General features: G+C 37.3%; 1 protein-coding gene and 1 long non-coding RNA gene across 2 annotated transcripts in view; one reads left to right on the top strand and one right to left on the bottom strand.

The window, feature by feature from the left end:
- The window catches only part of LOC111506065 (uncharacterized), a 35,962-nt gene that overhangs the window by 7,726 nt on the left and 8,487 nt on the right, over positions 1-19,749 (bottom strand). Inside the window, exon 2 of the long non-coding RNA XR_012466544.1 lies at positions 10,074-18,241. This is a non-coding gene — a long non-coding RNA (uncharacterized lncRNA). The remainder of the gene's footprint in view (positions 1-10,073; positions 18,242-19,749) is intronic.
- Positions 1,302-2,110, top strand: LOC141484248 (uncharacterized). Its single transcript, XM_074179329.1, has 2 exons — positions 1,302-1,606; positions 1,723-2,110. The coding sequence occupies exon 2, from the start codon at positions 1,733-1,735 to the stop codon at positions 2,108-2,110; it is 378 nt and encodes a 125-aa protein (XP_074035430.1). The 5' UTR covers positions 1,302-1,606; positions 1,723-1,732.

Raw genomic sequence — 19,749 nt, 5'->3', positions numbered from 1 at the left:
ATAGTCCTTTCGATGTAGTTTTACGACTCTGTCAACACTTTTTTGGTTCTAATCGCAATGTTACGATGGACAATTGGTTCACCTCTGTACCTCTTGTGAAAAAGCTACTTGACCACAAACTCACAGTTCTTGGAACTATCCGGAAAAACAAGAGAGAATAACCAATAGAAAATTGTGCTGTTACTTTCTAGTATGCATGATAGAGTTGAAATAGATGCAGGAACAGATGCAAACAAATCAGTCATGATCATAGACTACAATAAAACTGAAGGAGGTGTAGATACAGTGGATAAACTAACTGCAAGCTACAACTGTTCCAGAAACTCGAGCGGTGGTACTGAAGTAAAACAAGAATTAGACCTATTTAAATAATCATTTTCCGGTTCAAAGTCACGTTTTTGACATAATATATTATGCAAACATACAGCTGGTAAAATAATATCTTGTGCTGTGTCTGGCTGAACTTCTATGTATCGAATAAAAATTCTCCAGCGAGCAGCTAAAATCCCAAAACTGTTTTCTACTACTCTTCGTGCCCTTGGCAGACGGTAGTTAAAAATTTTTTGGCTTCATCTCCGCCATTTCTTTCACTATAAGGGCGCAGAAGATAAGATTTTAACGGAAATGCTTCGTCGCCTACTATAATTGCTGTCAGTTTCTCATCGGCAGGTACATTAGTAGAGGGGATAAGAGACTTTTGGGGCGTACGGTAGTGAGTGGGAAAGAGAGATGTGCGACGTAATCGATGCATAGAAGGATGGAATGAGCATCGAGTAGATTCATTTGACAGATAACGGCGCGGTGAAATTACAAAAATAAGGTATAATATTATTAATGAACGAAAAATCGGATTAACTCTTTCAGTCATGGTGTTCACCTTAGTATACGTCCATTTAAATGGTGAAGAGCTAATATTTCTTATTTTCGATAGCTTATGAAGACCACAGGGAAATATCGGGCTTAGTCACAAACAAATCATTTTTGAGTTATCCATGCCGCGTTGTAGCTAAACTGCGACTCTATCGTTTAGCTGTGAAGAACTGGCTAAAAACGAGCTAAGTTCCGAGATAGTAGCGTGGGAAAAAAACGATGCTCGGGGGAAAAAGGTGGCGTAGTCCAGCGGAACAGGGGAAGAATGGGCTGAGTCCGACCATGTGATATGTGTGTGCTTGCGCGTTGACTCCGCCATTGTTGTTTACAAGAGTCGTTCTGCGTTGTTCGTGAAATTTGAACGCATTTGTAAGCTGTTAATATTATTTCAACTTAATTAACTGATTGAGAATGGAGTGTGACATTGATAAAATAAAAGTGTTAGAAAAGCAACAAAGAAGAGACAGTCGTTTGGTAGACTCACAGACGTAGCCAAGCGTCTAAGGCTGCAATCTCTTACTACTGGAGATGATTGCAAGTGCAAGAGACTGAATTATTTTACCAATATTACAGACGAAGACAGGAAAGCAACAATTAAGTATTTTGATGCCCTGGGAACGTATGATGAACAAAGTTTGTACCTAACAGGGCTCATCACAGTTCTGCATGTAGCTAGAAGGCGACCCCGTCAATCCGAGGCTGTTGCTGATTTTCATGAAGCAACCTACCGTTATAGGTGAGTGAAATAGTCCAGTTTTGTTATAAACCACTCTAAATTATGTTAATGAGAGGAGATAAAGGCCATAATCCAGCAGAATTCCGTTGAAATAAAATATTGGTGTTCATTTTTAGGGCTCGCGTCATGCGTGACGGAAAATATGAAGACGTCCCAGTCTGTCGCAAGGCATTCATTCACGGAACAACAAAGAGGCGCATAGAGCACATCGTCATGTCACTGAAACTTGAGGGACAGGCTCCTACCGATGGTCGTGGAAAACACAAAAACAGACCGCACAAGTTGAGTGAAGCAAAGGTGGCTGCTGTAAAGAATCATATCGCTTCCTTCAAAGGACGAAATGCTCACTACAGCCTTCAGAAAACTTCTAAGATCTTTCTTCCTGAGGAGCTAAACGTGAAGAAGATGCATCTCATGTACATGGAGAAAAATCCAGGTTTGGCTGTATCATATGAATCGTACAGGAGTTACGTACCAAATAAGTACGTTCAACCAGCCGACTAGGTCTACGACCCGGCCAAGGAGCGCCGACGCTGCAGTATCAAATAGCCGGCATTCCAGGAAAAGCCAACATTATAATTTCTCACCATTTATATTACATTATTAAAAATTCAGTCTTGATGTAACTTTTGTACGAACAACTTGTCCAAATAAAAATATTTCGTCTTTTTAAAAACGGTCTTCGTTCTTTAAAGTACGTAATTGGCGCAGTCGTTGTAGGATTCTCGAAGGCATCTATCGATTTAGATATCCTTGAGTTTCAACTCTTCATCGAGAAGAACCGGATAAGTCGTTTCGGCAACGAAAAAACTCTGAAGCTGAAAGTACCATCATCGGGTCAACTACAGTTCCAGAGGCGGATCCCAGTACCCGAAATCTCCAACACCAGACGATGGAAAGGAATTTTTCGTGAGTTACTCATTGTTCCCTTTTGTGATCCTATATGTCAAGCTCCTCAATTTTTCCTGAATCATTAGGTGATATCAGTGCAGAAATTGAGTTAGATTTAAGTCAATCACTAGAAGCTCTTAGTATAAATAATAATCAAACTAGACAATTAGGAAATATAGTCGATTCTATCATGGCAGTAACACCAGTTTTTGATTTGAAACTTTTGCAAATCATACCAGAGTTTGATGGTAACCCTTGCAGACTTTATCGATTTATTTCAACATGTACCGATATATTGAACACCTATTGGGACGCCACTCCCGCAAATAATAATTGTGCACAAAATAAACTTTTACTAAACAGTATTTTTTCCAAATTGACTGGACCGGCAGAAGAAATTTTTTCTATTAGCGGTAGTAACGATTGGAACACCATTAAAAATTTATTGATCACTCACTTTGGCGATCAGAGAAATGAAAGTAGTTTATTATCAGATTTAGGCTCCGTGAGACAAAATCCAAATGAAAATTCACTAAATTTTTTTTCAAGAGTTGTTTCTATGCTCAATCTTCTCCATAACTATGTTAATTTACACGAGGTAAACGATCAAGTGAAAATAAGCAAAAAATTACTCTATGATTCACATGCATTGCATACATTATTTGTTGGTTTGAGAGAACCCCAAAGTTCAATGATCAGATCAATGAAACCGAATAATTTAGCTGAAGCACAACAATATATCATCGAAGATAACAACATTCGGTATTTACAAAAATCTCAATTCAATAATTTCACCCATCAAAAGTCACCAACCATATCAAATCCCCAAAATTTCAATTTTGTTCAACAGTCTCAGAATTTTCAGCCGAACAGACCCCAAATGCAACAAAATATTCCTCGACAACTGCAACAGAATCAAAATTTTTCTAACCAACCTCAATTTCCTAGAGGACCAATTCAAATACAACCCCGTCAAAATGTGCCCAAAAAAAAATACTTCACAAACAGCCAAGTATTCGGAGCACCGCGAAATGTTTGGAAACCCAACAATGGGGCATCCACTTCCCAACCAACCCCGATGAGCATTGTCAGTACCCAGAATTTTTCGAAAAATAGACCTTCCTTTCAACAACCCATTCAAAATCACTTCCGGAATAATCCAAATCAGAGACGTAATTTCGTCTTCGAAGAACTTCATAATATTGAATACGATAAAGACTATGAAACATGTGATTTTCCACAGGAAGAGTTTTCAAACGAACAATACGTTGACGAAACTGAACAATTCTCCTATTATGACGAGACTGACGATCAAAATTTTCACGAAACGGGGCCAAACCCAAACGAAACATAATCGACCTCAATACCATATATGACAAAAAAGAATTACCTTACATTCAAATCGAAAATCCACCCATGAAACTTTTGATAGATACGGGAGCAACCAAATCTTTCCTGAATCCCAAAATTGCAAAAATGTATTACTCTGAAAATATTTTTAAAGAACCCTTCGTAGTTACATCAGTTTTTCAACAATCACAGCGTGATTATTGTGCTAGCATTCCATCTTTCGAAGAGTTCAACTCAGAGCAAAAATTGAAGTTTCATTTATTTAAATTTCATCAATATTTCGATGGATTGATCGGGTTAGATATACTTAAAGAAATGAATGCCAAAATCGATTTCTCAAATTCAATTTATATACTCCAAATTCTCAACTCTACATTCAGTACTATGAGACCCAGAAAAAGCTGTTATTTTTTGTCGAACTGGAACCAAACACAGGGACCAAAATAAAAATCCCTGTGAATCAATTATCAGGTGATATAATTGTACCCCCTACAAAAATCAATGGATGTTTCATCAGAGAAACACTAACTAGAGCCAATAATGGATACGCTATGGTAGAGCTAGAAAATCCGAACGATCAAAATTGTGAAATTGAATTGTTTGAGCCACTTAATACATATTCATTTCCTGTTCAAAACTATGAACTTTACCATGCAGATATTGATCCCTTACAAAGAGACGAACATGACATCCGACATCTCATTCGAACTGAGCATATGAATAATGAGGAAAAACTGCACATTGTCAAATTATGCCAAAAATATTCAGATATTTTTCACCGTGAAGGAGAAAAGCTTACTTTCACAAATATAGTCAAACATCAAATAAAAACGAAAGATGAGCTTCCTGTATACACTAAATCTTACAGATATCCCTTTATCCATAAGGAAGAAGTTGCGAAACAGATAAATTCAATGCTAGATCAAAATATTATCCGACCCAGTAATTCGCCCTGGTCTTCACCTATTTGGGTAGTACCCAAAAAACCGGACGCCAGTGGGAAAAAGAAATGGAGGATTGTGGTGGACTACCGGAAAGTCAATGAGAAAACCATTGAAGACCGGTATCCGCTGCCAAATATAAGCGATGTATTGGATAAACTGGGCAGGTGCCAGTATTTCTCTACATTAGATTTGGCAAGTGGGTTCCATCAAATAGAGATGGCCCCGGAAGATATTCAAAAAACAGCCTTCAATGTCGAGAATGGCCATTACGAGTACCTGAGGGTACCGTTCGGGTTACGAAACGCCCCAGCAACCCTTAGTAGGGTGATGGACGACGTTTTGAAAGGTCTCCAGAATGATATATGTTTAGTGTACATGGATGATATCATTGTATACTCAACATCCCTACAAGAACATATAATCAACCTGAAAAAAGTTTTTCAGAGGCTACGCGAAACAAACTTGAAAATTCAAGTTGACAAATCAGAATTTCTCAAGAAAGAAGTTTCTTTTCTCGGGCACATTGTAACATCAGAAGGTGTTAAACCAAATCCGGATAAAATCAAAGCTATTATGCAATATCCCATCCCAACAACTACGAAACAAATAAAATCATTTCTTGGACTTTTGGGATACTACCGTAAATTTATTAAAGACTTTGCCAAAATTACAAGACCATTTACACTTTGTCTGAAAAAAGGCGCCACAATTAAGCATGATGAAAATTTCATCAAAGCTTTCAACCATTGCAAAACTCTTCTGACAAATGACCCAATATTACAGTACCCAGACTTTGACAAGCCTTTTAACCTTACTACAGACGCCTCAAATTCGGCAATTGGTGCTATTCTATCACAGGGCCCTATTGGTTCTGACCGTCCCGTTGCATATGCATCTAGGACACTGAACGACGCGGAGCATAACTATAGCACAATAGAAAAAGAACTTTTGGCTATTGTATGGGCCACGAAGTATTTCCGGCCCTACATTTTTGGTAGAAAATTTTTTATTTATACTGACCACAAACCACTTCAATGGCTGATGTCTTTAAAAGAACCAAATTCAAGACTCGTCCGTTGGAAGTTGAAATTAGAAGAGTTCGACTATCAAATTATGTACAAAAAAGGAAAAAAAAAACACCAATGCAGACGCCCTCTCAAGAATTGAAATCCACCCCAATGAAGTAGAACCACAGCCATGCAGTGCGAGGACAAATCTAGAAGATATTGAAGAAACCTCCCCGTTTTTACAATATATGAAAAAATTCAACATTACACAGAAACACCCAGAACAAGACAACATCTCATTATCTAACAACCTTGACGAAACCCCGAACGAAGCCGAAATCGGAGTAGAAACCGACACATCGAGCTCAGTACAAGAAAATAAGATTCAAGAATTGATTTCAAACCCCGAAGAACCTGATGAACCCGAAGAAAATAATGTAACTGTACATACAAATGCTGAAAATCCCGTACAAGAAATCAACCCAAGTGAATCACCTATCAATGTCTTTCAAAATCAAATCCACATATCAAAATCAACCTTGCCAAGAAAAACAACCAGAAAAACGCTATGGGAACCAAACATAAAAAAAATATGGAACATATACATAGTAAACAATGACCTTTCTCCAATCATAAACTTTTTCAGTGATTTTGGTCAGCCTAGAAAAACTTATGCATTTTATTTCAATGATGACGAATCGAACAAAATGTACGAAAACCTTTGCACTCTAATGACGCAAACTTTCAAAAACCACACATTCAAATTAATTAAATGCAATTTGAAACTTGAAAATATAACAAACGATGACAGACAGAAAGAACTATTAGTCTATAATCATGAAACAAAAACAAACCATCGCGGAATTCAAGAAACCATACAACAAATTAAGAAAAAGTACTATTGGCCCAACCTTGCTAATCATGTCAGGAATTATATCAACAAATGCGAAGTATGTCAAATATCTAAATATGATAGAAACCCACCAAAAATAAATTTTCAAATAACACCAACACCCAAAAAACCATTTGAAATCGTTCATATCGATGTTTTTCAAGCCAACGGTCAAAAATTCCTTACGATAATAGATACTTTTTCTAAATATGCACAGGCTTTTCCTCTTACATCCGCAAACGCTTCCTCTATTGTCGAAAGTCTCATCACATTCATGTCGTTCCACGGACTACCACTAAAAATCATAGCCGATAGTGGAACAGAATTCAAAAACTCTACCTTGACTGACTTCACAAAACTTCACAAAATTGACATTCATTTCATCACCCCAAAAAACTCAACTAGTAACGCCCCCGTAGAGCGCCTTCATTCAACCTTGCTTGAGCATTTAAGGGTTTTGAAAATTGAAAATCCCCGTTCTGAAGTAACGAGCCTAATGCCTTATGCTATTTTTGGATATAACCACTCCATACATTCCTTGACAAAACAAAAACCAATAGATATTGTGAGTGGACATATCGATACAAAAGATCCATTTGATATAGATATAAACCACGAAATTCTTAATAATTATATTCAGGAACACAAAGACAGAACTCAATTGATTTTCAATTACATTCACGAGACTTCCCAACAACAAAAAGAAAAGATAATAGAAAAACAAAATCTCACTCGCGAAAATCCGGTCAGCTATCCTGAAGATGGCGAAGTTTATCGACATAACGTAAAAACTCGTGGGAAAAAACTGAACGTTCCATTCATAAAAGAAACTGTTGTCACCGATCAAGGACTGAAACTAAAAACAAAACGTAATACCTACCACAAAAACATTTTCAAAAAACCCCGAAAAATCGTAACAAAGTCGAATTTGTTACAGGACCCTCCTACTCTTGACGATAATCCACCTAACATCATCAAAGAACGTACAAATAACGAACCTGAAGGACAACCCAGGGATCCTGCCCTTTCTACTAGGGACAGCAAAAATTAGAGTAGCCACACACACCTTTCTTCATTATATTGATTTCAAGCCAATTTCAGAAGAAATCGGAGAACTGACTCATCATTATAATGCAATAAAATCATCACTCATGAATCAGAACGACCTCAGTTCAACCTATCTTACATCCTTACATCAATACACCGAACAACATATAGACTTCCAGTTGAAATCAGTTAAAGAAAAACTCCAATCAATCTACCCCTTAGCGATTCGAAAAAAACGAGGATTGATCAATGGACTTGGAAATATTGTAAAATTTGTTTCCGGTAACTTAGATCAAGAAGACGCCCAGCGTTACGACGCAGCTATTGAAAAATTACAAAATAACGAAAATCAAATTGTTCATTCTCTGAATCAACAAATATCATTGACTCACAGAGTACTTGAAAATAACAATAAAACATTTTCACTCATGATTCATAATCAGAATGTGATCAAAGAAAGTATCGAAGAGCTTAATAATAATAGCACACATTTTTTGTCCTTATTAGATACATATACACAAATAAAATTCAACTTGGATACACTACTTTCAATTCTCACCAATATTGAAAACGCCATTTCTTTCGCTAAACTTGGCACCTTACATCATAGTATAATATCTATCGACGATATAAAATCAATACTCGATTCGCTTCTGAAGTATCATTCTAAAGATCAATTGGTATATTCAGAAATCGAGGACAGCTATAAACAATATGATATAACACCCGTTGACGCATATTTTTCGAATACAAAACTAATTTTTGCATTGCATATCCCTCTAGTGCATCCCGAAACCTTCTCACATTACCATCTTTATTCAATACCTACTCAGAATTTTACCACAATTATTCCAAAAAACTCCTTTTTCACAATGAGTAATGATATGTTCCAATACGACTCTGGACCATGTCGTTATCTGAACCCGAACTACCTGTGCCCGAACAACTACCTGATAGATGGAACCCAGGAAAGCGATTGTATTTTTTCAATTTTACAAGTAAAATATAACGAAGCCGTATGTCAAACAGCAACCATAGTGGTGAACAAGCCCTTAATCGAGGAAGTCAGCGAATCGAATTATATCGCCATATTCCCTCAACAAGAAAAAGTCCAAACCCGATGTGACGAAACCGACTTCGTGATGCTGAAAGGATCCTTCCTCATCGAAATCCCATACCAATGCAGCATCGAAACCTCCGGACATGGATACACCAACGAGAAGGGAGAAACCAAGGGAAAACCATTATTTCTTCCCGAAATTACAATACACGAACAGAAAATCGAAAAAACCAAACTCCAAGTCGACGATATCTCACTTGACGAACTACGTGAAGTGCAACTCCAAGGAAATAGACTTCAACCCCTAGACTTAACAGGTTCAACTTCTTCCAGCCACCACCCCTGGACGATTCCCTTATATATATTCGTCATTATAGGGATCATTTATATTTGTCTGAAGAAGTTCAGAAGATGCAAGGAAAATACCAAGGATGCCGCACAACCCCAACAGTCTCCAGAAGTTTTGTTTGTCCCATCCAAAACTTCATCTTAGGAGGGAGGAGTTACGTACCAAATAAGTACGTTCAACCAGCCGACTAGGTCTACGACCCGGCCAAGGAGCGCCGACGCTGCAGTATCAAATAGCCGGCATTCCAGGAAAAGCCAACATTATAATTTCTCACCATTTATATTACATTATTAAAAATTCAGTCTTGATGTAACTTTTGTACGAACAACTTGTCCAAATAAAAATATTTCGTCTTTTTAAAAACGGTCTTCGTTCTTTAAAGTACGTAATTCAGGTCAATCTTTGTGAAAAACTTTAATATCTCGTTCGACTACCCACGCACAGATACGTGCAGTTTCTGTGACGAAACTAAGGCAAAAATTAGCGCATTAGAAGCAGCTTTAACGAAAGGTCTAAAAGTGGAAAATGAGCTTAACACGCTAAAAGTTGATTCACGAGTCCATTTAGCAAGAGTAAGCCGTTTTTATGAACTAAAAAAGAAGGCTAAACTCCTCAGCCGCACTACTTCTGATACTGAAGCTATTGCAATGGACTACCAGAAAAATTTACCACTTCCCAATGTCACCACTAACGATGTTTATTATACGAGGCAGCTTTCTTTTTATTCGTTTAATATACACCAGCTATCAGACAACGAAAGTGTTTTCTACACGTATCCTGAAGGAAGTGGAAAAAAGGGGCTGATAACGTAGCATCCATGCTTCATGACTTTATACACAACTTCCTCAAGCTGTCGGTAAGAAAATTGCTTATTTTCTGTGACAGCTGCGGTGGATATAACAAGAATTACAAACTGTTCCGATTTACATTGTGCACATGGAGAAACGGCTTGACTACACTGAGGTTACGTTTCCCATAAGGGGGCACTCTTATATGGAACCTGATAAGAACATGGGTCTGATTAACCAAAAATCTCCATGTGAGCTACCAAAGTATTGGCGTGAAGTATTTAGAAATGCCAGGACGAATCCCAAACCGTTCAAAGTTGTCAACTTTCGACAAGAAAAATTCCGGGCTTGGACCAACTTTCTAGAGCCTAGATACAAAAAAAAATTCCCCTTCGGTACCAGAGCTGTCAGGATCTTCCAGACTGAAAAGAAACATCCTCGCCTCGTGTTTTTAAAGCAAACATACTCCGGCCAGTTCAATAGTTCTGTGAAGGATGGACTAAAAGAAGGCGAATTTTATTTACCACCACGAGCTTATTTTGGCAGGATTCCTATCAAAGCAGCCAAGTATAAAGATCTTCAAAAGTTCAAAAGATTTTGCATGAATCCGGCTGGGGATAAATTCTATACTTCTCTGAAGAAAAATTAAATAAAGATAGTTTCTGACATTATTATTTTTTATTGACATTAGCCTTCTAGAAACAATGAAAAAACGGGCTAGGTCCCATCTGCCATAGGACATGGCCTGTTTTTCCCTGCTTCATAAAAATGAACATAAAATGGTTATTGCGACTCGCAGATGGCATCTAGGGCCTTCTTACGTTCAAAGCCATTCGTATAGATACCAACGATTTAAAAAATCTAAGAAAAAACGGTATATCATTAATAGAGAATGGCCAGAAGGTTTTAAAAGTTTAAAATTTGATTTCTCACGAATTTCGTTTTTGTGACAAAGCCCGATATTCCCCTGTGGTCTTCTTATGGTGGTATTGTACACTGCAGTGCTATAGTGTACATTTAATTCGCTAGATGTCGCTTGAAGTACAACTCTCATTAACAGGTGTTATTTACGTTTCTGTGAACCCGTGTCTGGCATCCCTTCGCTAAGCACGTGCTTGTTAGTCGTTTCCGGAAAATTCAGTTACCAAAAGGTTTTAAATATTTATAACGTATCCAGTACTCTAGAAGGTAAGTACTAAATCATAGTGCCTAAGAAAAAGACAAATAGGTAATAAAATATGAAGTTACTAAAACATGTACATTACAGTGTACATCATGACTGACAGTTATTGGACAAAACCATTGACGGATAGAGAGCTACTCGCTATTCTGAATGAGGATGACTCGGAATTAGAGGACTGTGATTTACAAGATGAGGACTGGAACGAAGTGGATGAAATATTGACACGAGGTGAAATAAGTGAAATGTTGATGGTACATAATAATTTTATAGCAACTGTTTTTTTTCAGATGAACTGCTTCAAGTACCGAGTAGTCCTGTATGCGATGTAATTAAAGAGCTTGTACTAATTGAAACCGATTCTTGTTCAAAAGTAAAGTCTAAAGAATCAGACATTGCATCTTGCCAGAGTGCCCATGAGTTTGCAATGGAGTATTTGAATTCTCAAAATCTTACAGAGAAAAAGAACATTAAGTGGATAAAAGGCATTTATGAAATCCCATCTACAATTAAATTTTTTCAGCCACTTTTTTGCCAAGTCTTAAATTTGCCATCTCCGCTGGACTTTTTCAAAAAATGTTTTACGAGTGAGTTGCTGCAGTCCTGTGCAGAAAAAACAAATTTGTATGCCGTTCGGAATTCTCTACCAAACTTTCCAGCACCAAACGTATCCGAACTAAATACATTTTTCGGAGTCCTTATAATAATGGGAAATTTGGGTTATCCACGAGTGCGCATGTATTGGGAGCCAAAATTTTCTATTTCTTTAATAGCTGAAAATGTCATCCAATAGATTTTTCAAACTTAGAAATAATATGCACTTCACAACAGAAGATGACAAAAATTCTGCAGATCGGCTATGGAAAATAAGGCCATTGTATAATATCATAAGAGAAAGGTGCAATTCGTTGAATATCGAAGAAGTGTACAGTGTCGATGAGCAAATGGTTCCGTTCAAAGGATCCCTAAACATCAAGCAATACATCAAGAACAAATCAACAAAATGGGGCATAAAATTGTTTTTGTTGTGTGTAGTATCTGGAATCATTTATGACTTTATAATTTATCAAGGAGCTTCTACGGAATTGAAAACTGAATACATGTTATTTGGTCAAGGGCCTGCTGTTGTCATACACTTGTCAGAAAAGATGCCACGGCATTCTAAACTCATCTTTGGCAATTATTTTAGTTCTTATCGGCTATTTCAGTGGCTACTCAAAAACCAAATATGTGCTGCAGGGACCATTCGAAAAGATCGGTTTTCAAAACCACTATTCACGGAACGCCAAGACAATAATAAAAAGTTAGAAAGAGGATTCATGGAAAATCTCATTTGTCAAAATTCCGGAGTTATTTTGACTAAATGGGTAGACAGTAGTGTGGTAACTTTTGGGTTCAATTTTGTTGGAGTAGTTCCACATGACACCTGTCAAAGATGGAACAAAAAAAACAAACTATATATATAGAGGTACCACGCCCAAAAGTATCATAGACGTCAAACGCTTCCACTCCCTCATCAATCAAAAACTCTCCTCTCTTAACAATCTTCCACTTAACCATCCCCGACAAATTGACGCTCAAATCGACTCAATTCAAAAAATTATATCTGAATCAGACGACTTATCCACTCCTACCACTACCAGACAAATCGATCAATCCCCACTTCCTCCTCATCTCATAACTCTCAACAAAAGGAATCTCAATCAAAAGGATTCCTAACGTGTTAGGAATCACACGTTAAAAGGTAAGACCCCGTTAGTCCTTAGCTCACACAAGTTTCTCAACTTCTGAGAGTTGTCGTTCGTATGGGGTCGGCAGCTGATTAACGGAAAAACAGATTTTAAACAGATAGAAAAGCAAGCGTAAACTCTACAGAACTTTCGTCCGAACTAGAGATACAATCCTAAAAACCGAGTAGAACCGTCTTAACGCTCGCATTCGTCTCCTCATCAACCAATTCACCCAGAAAAGGTGGATGGAGGAGACTAAAAAACTCGACTACCGAGATGGAACGGCCTTCTGGAACAAATTCAAAGTACTCACTGGACAAAAAAGGAAAACCGACAGTCACCTATCGTTTGACGGTAACATCATTCCCAACCCTTCCGACAAAGCAGAAGCCTTCCGTGAAAACCTCGAAAACACCTTCCGTCTCCCTCAAGACCATTACTTCGATAACCAATTCCTAAACCACGTTCACCAACAGTTGCCCGCGAGACTGGGTAGGCACCCTCAAATCCCCCTCGATCCTAACTGCCCCCTAAGATCCCCATTCAGTGAGGAAGACATCCTCAATACTATCCACAGCGGTAGAAATACTGCTACTGGTCCAGACTCGGTTAACCGCCGAGTCCTGAAAAACCTTCCCACACAAAACCTTCCTCAAACACATCCTCGATGCTTGTCTTGTACACGCCTACTTCCCTACTGCCTGGAAACAGGCTAACACTATCTCAATACCCAAACCCCATAAGGATCCCACTAATCCCGATTCATACAGACCTATCAGCCTGCTTAGTTGCCTGGGCAAACTGCTGGAATGACTAATGACTAACCGTCTGAACGACTTCCTCATACTCCACAGAATTATTCTTCCTCACCAGCATGGTTTCAGGGCCGAACACTCCACTCAGAACGCCCTAGTCGAACTACACACTCACATATCCCAAAACATCAACGCTTTTTTTTGCACCATTGCAATCTCCCTAGATATCAAAAAAGCCTGATCTGGAAGCTTATCCAAATACCTCGGTGAAGCATTTTCCTCCCCTTTCACTCCAAAAGCCGGAGTCCCCCAAGGCTCAGTCCTCGCTCCCTCCTTATTCCTCATCTACGCTCATGACGTACCCACTACCGATAAAATCCTACAATACGCCGACGACATTATCCTTTACTCTTCCGCCCTCTACACCCGCCGCTTGCAAATTCAAGCTCAAAACATGATCGACCATTTCGAGCAATGGTGCAACAAATGGCGTATCAAAATAAACCCCACCAAAATCCTAACTATCCTATTCCGACATCCCAACACCTCTACTCGTCCCAAATTAAACCCCGATAACTTGGATCTCAGACTATTGGGGGAAAACCTCATACTCCAGGACTCGGTGTCCTACTTAGGGGGTCACCTTCACGAGGACCCTCAACTGGGAGACTGACCTGAGAGAGACACTGGACAGAGTCCGGAAGAGAGCCAACCTTCTAAAGGCTCTGAGAGGCAAGCTCGGGAGATGTGACAGTAAAACTCTCCTTCATATGTATAAATCCTACATAAGACCAGTCCTGGACTACAAAGCGATGATATACTGTACGCTTCCCCCGAGACTATCACACCGAATCCTTACAACCGAGAGAAGAATCCTTCGAAATATACACAACCTCCTCTATCGATATCCATCCCTAAACCTATACAACTTCACCAATACTACACCAATCAACCAAAGATTTCAAGAACTTCAAGGACGATATGCAACCAGAACGATGAGCAACAACAACAGCGATGCCATCAACACGCTCACTACGCCTTGGATTCCCCGTGGAGGATCCAGGAGGATACCCAGGAAAAAGCTCCCTTTTCCCCCAGCCAGACTCCTGGGTGCAATGGAAGACCCACCGGAGCCGATCCAGGATATCCTAGAGAAACTCCCACTGAGGATCACATAAGCGGACAGCGGATAGCAGCGTCGTGGAAAGACCTGAGTTTCATCCTCATGCAACCCCGGCCAAAAACCGTACCCAAAAATTACAACCACGATCCCTGCAATGGACCCGGACCACCATACGGATCAACGGAAAAACTATATGAATAAGCGGAACACAAAAACAACACAACACAGACTCCAACACACACACATACAGCACACTTACCCTGAAGAGGCATTAGCCTATAGCAGGGCCCCACACAAACATACCCAACAAATGTAATGTAATTATCAACAAATTTAATAAACGATTTTCATTCATTCATTCATTCATCCAAAAGTAGTATCACTCTATAATAATGGAATGGGAGGAGTCGATAAGTGTGATTTTCTCATCTCCCTTTACAGATCTTTCATTAGATCGAAAAAGTGGACAGTTCGGCTTATTTCACATGCCTTAGATATGGCAGTAATCAACTCGTGGTTGGAATATATACTCTTGGCGTACCCAGAAAGCACATCCTAGATTTCCGACAAAACTTGGCTGAAGCTCTAATATTATCTGGCGAAATACCTGTGAAGAAACGAGGAAAACAGACATCTTCGGCTTCCGCGAGTCCTTCTCTCAATGACTCTTTGATTTCTAGCGAAATTATTAAACAAGTGAGACCTGTTGCAGACGTCCGTTTTGATAATTTAGGCCATTTTCCAAGAGAAGATAGGACGGTGCAAACAAGCGCAATGTAAATCTCGAACATACATAAAATGCACCAAATGCAACGTATCCCTTTGTATAAGTAGAGACAAAAACTGTTTTCTTTCTTTTCATACCAAATAATGAATTTCATGCAAACCTGTGGATCACTTTATATAATTTTTTTATGTTCAACTCCTACCTCAGACATGTTGTACATCACAGTGCACATGTCTGTCCTCGAAAACACAAGGACAGGCAGACATGTAATTGGGTTCAAATTATTGTCAAAAATATCAATTACTGGGAAAATGAATAAAGAAAAATCGTAAAGGTTTCATAATTCATGACTGATTAAAGGTTAAAGAAAAAAATATCGCCACGGGCGTTAAAGAAAAAATATCGCCACGGGCGTTAAAGAAAAAACATGGCTGCCATACAGGGGGTCTCATCCCACTTCCTAGAATTATTGTTTTGTCACCTATAATAAATATAAAATGTGTAGTCTTTATAGTTACTTGTTTGTATTGTTAGTAGTATTTGTAGACTTTACAGTCACTTGTTTGTGATGTATTTATTATACTGTTATTTCCTGCTCTGTAATTGGGCTATGTCCTGTAGAGTATTGTATTACAGATAAATAAATAAATAAATAAATTGATTGCCGAACATTTGGTTTCAAATCAAATTTCATGATTTACGTACATCACAATTGCTTTGATATTTTTCATATATTTTCTGTAAAAGTAGAAATGACAGAAATGTAAAAATTGGTATTGTGACATCAAAGAATGATGTACCAGCACCTCCAGCACCAAGCCACCGAAATAGATTCAAATCTATAGCAAGATTATTCCCAAGAAAAGACCTAATTACCAAATTGTCAAGAAGTTGGAGATGAAGTTGAAGAAGATATTGAACTCGATTCAGTTACGACTGAAAAGTTGCTGCACAGTATATCAACTTTTTCAAAAAACATAAAAGTTCCAAATGAAACTAGAAGACGCAGGAGCCTTGTCATTTATCTGGCCAAGCAAACACAACTCGACTAGTTGGTTATTGTATCCCGCTATCTTGTTGAAAAAAGTATTTTTCGAAAACGATATTTGAAGAACTCAAATATATCATACATGTAAATGGACTTCTGTTAACACTGTCAAAGAACGTTCAGCACAGAGTAACGTAGCCGACAAGTTGATTGCCAGATAACCAGATGATTAACAAAATTCACAGGATTACAAGAAATGGAACAAGTTATGGTTGCACCTCGAATGAAAAAGAGATACAGACAAAAGGAATCTCCACTGCATCATCCGAATTGAAACAAATTTATTTCACACTGGCGTAATTCTGAAAATCGAGTACAAAAATACTCTAAAATAAAAGCATGTATATAAGGACTTCAAATCTCCTGGTACATCCTGAAAGAAATTGTACTAGTCATATTATAACATGAACAAGTTTTTTTTTTCCAAATTAACGAAATAAATAATCATTTTGCAAATAGACATAAAATCCATCTTCAAATTAAAATTCTATAAAATAAATTTTGTATCACTAACATCAACAAATATATTTCGGTCCCTCCTCACAAGTGAACTCACAGTTGTAGATCTACCTTCTTCTGCTACATCAATTCAGTATTTTTTACTGCAACCTCCGCAAACCATGTAACAGTCACCATATGTTTACATCTCGTCAAATAACATCTTTATTAACGGTTACTTACAAAAAATTTTTCAAACTCGGGATCCCCAAACCCCAGACTACTCAACTTCAGTTTATTTCAGCCCCTACTAGAATAATGTCTAAAACAATGCACAAGTGCAAGATAATCAAAAATTTGATATTAAAAGTACTTTTTGATCACACAAAAAAAATTAACAAATGTTGGAACAAGTTAGATTGCACCCGGATTGAAAATGAAACCTCGACAAAAACAAATTTGTTTTACGTTCAGGTGGAATAGAAAAGTAGGTAGTGAAATCACATTAGACACCATGATAGTGAATCACATAAATGATTTAGGGAAAGGTTGTAATTGAGAAAATGTTTCACGGGAATAGAAACTTCGAAACCACAAAAGTGCAATGCAATGAGAATCGATTGAAATGAAACAATTCTTCAAGGTATATGACAAGTACAAAAAAGGCCTCTGTATATGATGAAAACTTGTATCTACATTTACCAAATATTAGTAGACACATGTTGTTTTTAGTTGGTATAAAAAGTACATAGCCAAGAGGCCTCATATATACATTTGGAAGACACACTCAAGAAAGTTCCACAATCTAGAAAATTACATACCCAAAAAACAGTGAGAAGTATTGATTACTCCAAAAAAATGATATTCAAACAATATAAAACTGTTTTTCATCACCATTATGATATACAAAAAATCCTTCATACAATGTATCATTGATTGTGCACTTATTGATCTGATACATCGGAATCTGATACATTCGGAACTTCTGAAACTCTGGAAAAAACACACATGCAGTCGTAGGGCAGCTGTTTCCCAGGGCAGGCCCAATGAAAGACAAAAATAAAAAACTTTTAATCACAATCATGACAGCAGATATAAGCTAGAAAAATGCCAGTCACAAATTTTCAAAGAACAAGTTTGAGTTGACGTCTCCCTTGAAAAATTTTCATTAGTTTTGCCATTTCCTCCACTTCATGTATTTGTATAACATCTTATGCATTCTGTTGAAACCAGAACCTCGTTTATCATTGATATTCAAGGATTTAGTCTCCTGTCGATCCCATAAAAGGCTACACTGACCGGAAATCTGAAACAAAAAATGCTTGAAAACTTCGGGATTCTAATAACACCTGATTATAATTGCATTCAATGAAACGGTTTGCAAAAATTCTGGAGGAATGTTTAAAATAATGATTGAATAAATTTGATTTTTTTTTGCATATTTTATCCTGTTCCAAACAGTTTGAACCAATTAAGAGGCTTCAGCTTATTTTAAATTGTTCCAGTTCAGTTTTTATAGAGGGTGTGTTAGTGGATTATAGTACTTCCCCAATTGAAGTTGAAAAAAAAAATAAGTAGAACAGAGTAACGAGAGCAACGAAACCAATGTAAAAACTGCCAACATACAGAGTGTCTAAAAAACATAAGAATACTAAAAGTTGTGGTTTTTCAAATGGCATATTTCTATATTAATTTCCTTGATGAGAGCTTTTAATACCCTGCGTTTATACCTCGGGATTCGGAAGTTATGTTAAGATTTAAATGTAAAGAAATGAAGTTTAAACGTTCAAGCCAGTCTCGGATATACATACACGGTAGGTTGAATGGACTCACGCCTATCAGAAAATAACTACTCCCCTGGCTTATACCACCAAGGGCGTTGGATTATATGCGACAGGCGTCAGTGTAGGAATCTTCACGGAAAATTTCCTGCATATGCAATTGGCAATACAACTGAAAGAGTTGACCTTCAATTTTGAAACACGAGATCATAATAATGAAAACCTACTTCTACGATTGAATACCAGTGAAGAAACTCTTCCAGTACCTAACACTAATTTTTATTTTTAAAATCAAAATTAGATATTCACCTGTACATCTACAGAATAAATTAACTTATATGGCTGAAATACATGGGCATAATACTAGAAACAGAAGCAATACAAAAGTTGAATAATATTTTAAAAAAAGTACACATAATTCTTCATTTTATAAAGGAGTAGATTGTTTTAATGACCTCCCTCAAGAAATTAAAGATAGTGGTTCGATAAAATATATTCAAAAGAGGATTGAAGGATTTCTTAATGAAAATATAGTGTATTCCTATGTATGACTTTCTTATGTAATTTTTTAGCATAAGTTTTCCAAGTCTACTCCTGCTGACTGAACACTGGTGCAATGAAAATGAACCTATTAATATACCAGGCTACACGGTGGTATCTAGTTATTCCAGAAAGTCTTCAAATCATGGTGGAACTGCCATACTAATGAAAAATAATGCTGTTATTGACTTCATGTTCACTCATATCAATCAATCAATCAATCAATTTATTCATTGTAAATGAAACATTACAACGTCGTTATTTCCTTAGTATTAAAATTAAAATACATATACACAGAGATGCACAGATCAAAATAAAATAAATAAATATATACAAAATTATCATGCACATGTAAACCTACAAGATATGTAGTACATGTATTATTCATTTATAAAATCTTCTATTGAATAGAAACATTTTTCTATTAGGACATTTTTCAGCCAGATGGAGAATTCATTCGAGTGTTTCTTTTTTGCATAGTCTGGAATTTTAT

Source organism: Leptinotarsa decemlineata, unplaced genomic scaffold (assembly GCF_025532065.1).
Source record: "Leptinotarsa decemlineata unplaced genomic scaffold, Ldec_3_MD MMD2_tig00005264_RagTag, whole genome shotgun sequence".
NCBI classification, from domain to species: domain Eukaryota; kingdom Metazoa; phylum Arthropoda; class Insecta; order Coleoptera; family Chrysomelidae; genus Leptinotarsa; species Leptinotarsa decemlineata.
Note: the sequence above shows the minus strand (reverse complement) of the source record. Positions and strands in the feature narration are given on the sequence as shown.